At 48.5% G+C, this 7,096-nt stretch overlaps 1 protein-coding gene across 1 annotated transcript; it reads right to left on the reverse strand.

The window, feature by feature from the left end:
- Positions 1 to 261: 261 nt before the first annotated feature.
- Positions 262 to 5,864, reverse strand: LOC123819590 (protein FAM205A-like). Its single transcript, XM_045839998.1, is given in 9 exon segments — positions 262 to 443; positions 446 to 1,004; positions 1,006 to 1,284; positions 1,286 to 1,426; positions 1,428 to 2,816; positions 2,818 to 4,054; positions 4,236 to 4,296; positions 4,815 to 4,860; positions 5,721 to 5,864. Coding segments are annotated over 9 exon segments (4,038 nt in total).
- Positions 5,865 to 7,096: the final 1,232 nt, after the last annotated feature.

Raw genomic sequence — 7,096 nt, forward strand, 5'->3', positions numbered from 1 at the left:
TCCCTAGATAGGAAGGGCACATTAGTCTCCCTCATGCCTTCCCTTAAAACACCACAGTGCAGAGAAGGAGCAGACAGATGAGTCTTTGCTTAGACAAATAGCTGTATTTTGGGTGGCACTCTGTCCCACCTGCACATGAATGAAAATGACAGTAGCAGTGTTCTTCAAGGGACGCAGACATTGAAGAGCCTACACCGTCTTTGGATTGTGCTGGGTCCTCTTGAGCAGGCCAGTATTTCCTTCTGAGGTGAGAATTGAGAGTTAGGGTGGGTTCCCTGGTTGGGTGGCACAAGCCAGTAGAGGACAGTGCCGAGGGCAGTGGCAGGGATGGCCCAAGCCTGAGGCAGAGTGGAGGGGACTGAAGCAGGAGCGGTGCCGGAGCTTACTATTTGAGGAACGGGAGCCACCTGAGAAGTACAGGCCCACCTGCTTCTCAGTAGGGGAGATTGGGCCTTGAGGTTCCCTCTTGCCTTCTTCTCTGTCTTACTTCTGTCCATGGAGCTTCTGGCTGGAGCCAGCTTCTTTTGTACCTTTTCTTTTCTGGTGTGGGCCATTTTCTCAGCTGCCAAAGACATGGGTTCCTTGTGCCCTTTGCCTTTTGCCTTGGGGTTTAGACACTGCAGAAAGGACTTCATCGTATTTCTCAAGCCCGATTCTGGAAGGGTGGGCCTCATGTGACAATGGGCTGGCATCACCTGCCTCTGCAAAACCCGACCTTGCAAAATTTGTCCCTGTGATGGCTTATGCTGAATGAGATGGCCTGGGAAAGGATGGCCCTGTGACACCTGGAAGCCCACAGGCTGGACATTCTGAGGGATCCTTGCTGGGTTGAGGCTGACATTGAGCCTGGTTTGACTGTCTTGCAGGCCATTCTTCTTCGATTTCTCCCCTCCAGGGACTCCTGGAGGTGGCTCTGGGGGTTTGAGCTGAGGGCGATGCTGGGAACTGTGTTGACAGGGAGCATCAAGGTGCAAGCTATGTCTCCGTCTCCGGGGGCTTTGGGGGTGTCCTGTTCAGCAGCATCCCTTCTGGCCTCTGGGCTTCAGCAGAGTGGCTTTTTTCTCTTGCTGAGGAGAGCACAAACCCTGCATCTCCTTCTCCATGGTCTCCTGCTGATTTGGGTTTCCCTGGGTCCTTTTCCTTTTTAGCCAGCTTGGGCACTTGGGCTGAATACTTGCTCTTGCCAGGGCTTTGGGACTCAGGGCTCCAGGGCTGCTCCAGGCTGGGCTTGTTCACACTGGTCTCCAACTGAACACAAAGCACCTGGCCCTCTGTCATGTCCCCCACTGGGTTGTGACATCTTGGAGGACTTGTGGACAGAGGCATGGGGTGCTGCTCTGGAACTAGGTTGCTTCTGGTTCTGCTGCACTGCCTTTAACTCAAGGGCCAGCTGTCCTTTAAGGCAGAGCCATTTTGGATCTGGGGCATGGGGGAATGTTTGGTGGGATGGGGAGATCCTGGAGTGATGCATCTCCTCGATTGTTTAGACTCCCAAGAGACTCCTGTGTGGATGTGTTCTTTGGGATTACTGCAGTTTGTTTCCTGGACTCCCTAGCCTTTGTGGGAATTCCCCATTGTATCTCTAGCATTTTCCTTCTCAGATGGAAATTTAGTTTGGCCAGGATGGATTTCTTGAGGAGGTAGGGCTTGGTAGACTCTGTCTGGCTTCCTAGAGGCTCTGTCTCAATCATTCCTTCCACAGGCACTTCAGGCTGAGTATCATCTGCAGTTTCTGCACAAGTGTCATTGGCACCTTGGAGGCATGGCCCAGGGCTTAGTAGACACTTCTCTTCAGTATCAGAGGCAGCCCCCACCTCTGGAAATGCAGTCAGAGGTTCTGTTAAGATTTCAACAGGTTCAGGTACCACCTCTGTGACTATAGCTTCGGTAGTTATTGCTGGGGTAATGGCCTTGGAGAGAGCCACGTAATAAAGAGGAGGCAGCCCTGACAAGAAGGCCAGATACTTGTGCCGTAAAGTTGTCTCCAGTTTCTCAATGGCTTCCTTAGACAGGGCTCGAGGTAGCTTTGGATGTTCAGTGACAGCTACTGGTGAGGTCTGTTGCTGCTGATCTAGGGATGTCGGCATCCTGGACATAATTTTCGGCTGTAGGTCAGTGTCCATTGCTGCCTGTAACTCCAGGGGCTTGCTTTCTGGGATGCAGGTGAAGGTAGCCACTTCACGGCCCCCAGGAATGATGCACTCACAAGACCTATATACATGGTCAGGGACCTTGCCCTGGTGAATCTGCCCACTTTTGGAGTTGATATGGCTCTTCAGTATTGCCTTGACTTGGTCAAATAAGTGTGGCATGAGGACTCGGTCCTCAAATGTTGACAGAGTGTCACCAGCACCACCAATGGCCTCTAGGGCTGAGGGGTGGGGACCACTCACACTGGCTAGGGCTGTGCTGCTCCAGGATGGAGCCTGCTGGTGAGTGGGGGACAGGAGCAACTGGAAGGACTGCTGGATCTTTGGGGGCAGGCCCCAGCGATGGTGAATCAACTGCCTCTGGAGGTGGAATTCCAGCAGCCTCCGGGTATGGTCTGGCAAGAGGAGTTCTCTTGTGAGGATGGAGATGGGCTTTCCTGGCCAGGAAGTTTTCACAGTTTCTGGAGACTGGGCTGTGTCACCATGCTTATATGTCACAGGTCTCTGGGTATGCTGAGCTCTCTGGAAAACAGCTGGCAAACTGCACTGACACTGGAGCTGCCTCTGCAGTAGGTGCCACTCTAAGGCTTCACACTGGGCCAGAGTCAGAAATGGGACATTGGCCTGAGCTGGTGGATGGTCACAGGGCATGACCCAATTTGGGGATGATGGGGGGCGAGGCTGGGTGTGACTGGGGTGGTGTTTTAGGCAACAGAGGGAGGAAGGAGAGGTCCTTGAGGAGAAAAGGATCCTTCAAGGGGAGCCTGGGCAGGCTGTTGTTTGTGGAGTGACCTTGAGAGCCCAAGAAGGTGTCAGCCAGGGACTCACTGTGCAGAGAAGGGAGGCCACAGAATAGCTGGCTGTATTTCTGCTGCAAATGGCCCACAGAGTCCTCAGCATGTTGTCCAGGAAGTGGATAGAAGCCACTCAAGTCTTTAAGAGCTGCAGAGGGCAAGGCCAGAGCCACGTGGTTTGGGTTTTGGTGGTAGTGGTGTCTTTGTATTGGGTCTGTAAGAGACCACTGAGAAACCCAGAATGCCTGAGTTGCCTGGCCAGCCATACATGAACCCCAGGTCTGGTAGGAAGTAGCTGCAAGTTTCTCAGCAGAGAATTCATAAGTATCGTCTTGGATGAAAGAAACTGGTTGGTTATTCAGAGGTTGGTAAAACAATGGTGGGCTTGGCATAAGCTGCTTCAGGGACTCCTCTACACGTCTGGGCAGCCCCCACCTCTGGAAATGCATCCATTTTTTGACATGTACCTCCAGAAGCCTCAGAACTTTAGGACAGGAGAATGGCAGGTGGGTAGGGAGGACAGTGAGCATAGGTAAGGCTACAGGATGTGTCATGGTAGTGATATCTTGGTTCATGGTCAGCAGAGGGACCTGGGGATACAAGGGCTCCTGATCTTGGTTCCCACACACAAGGTCAAGGTTGCTCTTTAATATGTTCTGCTGGTTCACTGGAATCCTAGATTCCTCAAACTTTGAAGAAGACATAGTCACTGGGGCCCTGGGAATTTCTGGCACTTGAAATGCCTGACGTAGCTGTAGGTGGTGAGCCCAGTAATCTTGGATGCAAACTGAATTGGGTGACTGGGCAGCTGACAAGGTTAAGCATTTCTGATCCATTAATTGTGATGCTGAAGGGGTTGCAGGTGGAAGTGAAAACTCTTGAGTGCGTGTGGAATGATGCTCCAGACTGTGCTCGAAAAATAAATTGGACTTGGGTAAAATCTCCAGGGAACAGGAACTCTGTGATGGCCTCAGTGAAGTGGGAGATATCAGGGTGTTCTCACCCTTCAGCAGCTGCTGGATCTCCAGAGCCATGGTATTGCAGACTTGACAGCAGGTATCTGCACATAGTAGCCTCCGCACACGTCCCTCCTGGGGAAGCCAGCTCTGGCTGGAAGAGAAAACATGGCGACAATAGTGATAGAGTGACATCTGCCTCTTTGGAAATAGTGGTCTGGAGATTCGCCATGCCCTCCACAGTCCTACATGCCTTGGGGCCTTCCCCACACCCCCCAGTGTTTACTCCTCCAGTGCTGGCTGGAGATAGGATACCACAAAGAACAACTGATCACCTTTTCATGACAGACAGCAGCTCCCATGGCTTCTCAGCTTCTCTCCAGGAAAGTCTCCTAGCTGAGAAACCAGGAGACAGTGTTACATGGAATGAGAGAGGATTTGGGAGATCCTATAGAAGCTAAAGGCCTCTGAATGAGAAGAGACTGAAAACCCCAACAGTCGATGCCCTAAGGCATATCTGGGTACAACTCAACCAGTTACAGAGTGCTGTCCTGGACCTATCCCATTAGGTCTTCACAGCCACACTGCGAGTGAGGTGTGGTTTTCAGATGCCCATTTTATGGAGAAAAGACTCAGAGCTGGAGTGACCACCACAGGGTTTAATAACAGGTAAATGACACAGTTAAGCACTTTGCCCTATCTCCTCATTGTTCATCCCTGGTGTAAGGTGCAGGATTTTTGAACATTCCCAAGTTCAGACCCTAGAAAGTCTTCAGGGAGAATTTGTCAACTTGGGGAATTGGAACCTTTTGTGGTTAGAGTACCTGTTCCAGGCACCAGAGGTCAAAGAGGGACAAAATTCATGGGACCTCACCCACAGTGGAGGGGAGTCAGAGACAAGATTGGGACTTTACCTTTAGATACTGCATCTTTAGCTTTGTGCCTGAGTGTTCGGTGACGCTGAAAGACAAAAAAGTTAAAGTGTGAAGGTGGGACACTGTTTTCATCTTTATATCCCAAATGAGTCTAATATACATTTTTAATACCTTTCTAATTATCTGTCTGTATTTTTATTTACTTTTATTCCCATACTCCATCTTTTTCCACCCCTACATTTCCCTTCTCTGCTTACTTCTGTTTCATTTCAAGGCTCTTCCATACTCTATATCTTCCAGTTATTTTCAGGAGAAATTCTGTGTGAGGTTTATGATGAAACAGGAGAAAGAGTAAAGCAAATTAAAGGGTATGTAGGTCTAACATCCAAAGGACCTCTGGTAACAAATACCTTAATGGACCACTAACCAGAAGAATCTTCCTTATTGGGAGGTCTTCTTCTTCTTTTTTTAAAATATTTTACTTATTTATTTTAGGGAGAGGGGAAGGGAAGGAGAAAGAGGGAAAGAAACATCAGTGTGTGGTTGCCTCTCAGTGCCCCCTACTGGGGACCTGGCCTGCAACCCAGACATGTGCCCTAGACTGGAAATCGAGCTGGTAGTCCTTTGGTTCACAGGCCTGTGCTCAATCCGCTGAGCTACACCAGCCAGGGCATTTGGAGGTCTTCTGAGATCCAGTGATGTAGATTCCATTTCATCTAGGTTTCCACCCAAGTTGATAGAGAAGTTCTTGATCTTTCAGTTAGAATACATTGCAGGGATAGCTCAGTAAGGAATTGTTTCTCGCTTTGAGAAGAAAAGTACCATATCAGAGTAACTAAATGCATGGTATAAAAATTGCAGGGAGGATAAAAGAGAGGTTCTGAGGTCTTAAAACTTCTTATCTGAGGCTTAATTAGTTCCTTTGTAGTCATAGTGTTTCCCTACCTGGCAGCAGCTCCTTTTAGGTTCTAACCCTAATCCTTGGTAACTCTTTTTCACTTGCCAGATAATTAAGATAATAATGAAGATGGAGCCATAGGTATATAAGGGATGCATCAAATTCCACAGAACAAAAGCAGGGCTCATCATAATCTAAACCTCGTAAGCATGAGGAGATCAACCATCCGTACATCTAGGTGGTTAGGATCCTAGTACCTAATGATTCCTAATGCTCTGCCTTGTCATCTCCACCTCACAAACAATGGAACCAGGACACCAGACTGCATCACAAAGCCCTTCTGTTTTACAAGGTAGGTGTAGTGTTTGAGACCTTTATGTCTTACAAAAGTTTGTGTTGTGATTCAGTCTGTTGATGAGGGTGTCTTGTTTTCTTTAAGGGTTATAGAGCCAGAGACTAAAGGTGCTCACTCACAGGTAGTGTCTATGCTCCATCTTTGTCTTCACTCTTCACACCCTACACCAGTCTGATGGCTTGGCTCTTTCCTTCATGACAATTTCTGGCCACCCACTCCCAGAAAACTGAGTGTTTAGGGACACAGGACATCTATTGAGAAAGAGTGACAAAGGAATCTTCACCAACACCCCCACCTATACTGAAAATGTATCTGAGGAGCACCCACAAGCTTAGGGAGGGCAGAGTCTGGTTAACGGAGAGCTTTGATGTTCCAAGCAATGTTGATAGGGAATCAGAAGTACTTGAAAAGGACCATGGCTGATGTGGCAGGGAAAAGCCAAGGTGGTAGTATCTCTAAATGCCTTGTGAGAAGCAGGAAGGAGTGCCTCTCAGTCTGTGTGGCCTTGAACTTGCAGAGGGATGGGAAGAGATTGTAAACACTATCTTCCATGGAGATACACTAATGAGACTCACAAATGGAGTTATTTTAATAGTTGATTTTCTAGAGCTGTATTTTTTTTACCATGTTACAGAACTCTATCTGTTCATGGAGATGACTATCTACAGAGATGGGTTAGTGGCCATGTAACTACTGTGTTTTTAGGACTATAAGAGGCATCTAGGTTTTAGAGGAAAAGAAAAAATTTTGAAGCAAAAAATGTGGTAAAATATTTAATAACCTGTGACCCTGCTCCATGCTGCTGCCGCCGCACTCCCCCCTCAAGTGAGCCAGGTAAGCTACATTCGGACTATAAGACGCACCACTCTTTTCCTCCAAAATTTGGGGGGAGTACGTCTTATAGTCTGAAAAACACGGTAAATGCTGATCCTGCTGCCTACCATTTCAAAAGCCATTACTTAAGAGGCAGGTGCTGATGTAAAGGAAAGTAGTTTTATTCAGCTGCCAGCAACTTGGAAGATGAGGGACTCTCGTTTCAAAGCCCATCTTAGCATCTCAGGCACATGG

This window comes from Phyllostomus hastatus, unplaced genomic scaffold (assembly GCF_019186645.2).
Source record: "Phyllostomus hastatus isolate PE091 unplaced genomic scaffold, TTU_PhHast_1.1 phas_contig_34, whole genome shotgun sequence".
NCBI lineage: Eukaryota > Metazoa > Chordata > Mammalia > Chiroptera > Phyllostomidae > Phyllostomus > Phyllostomus hastatus.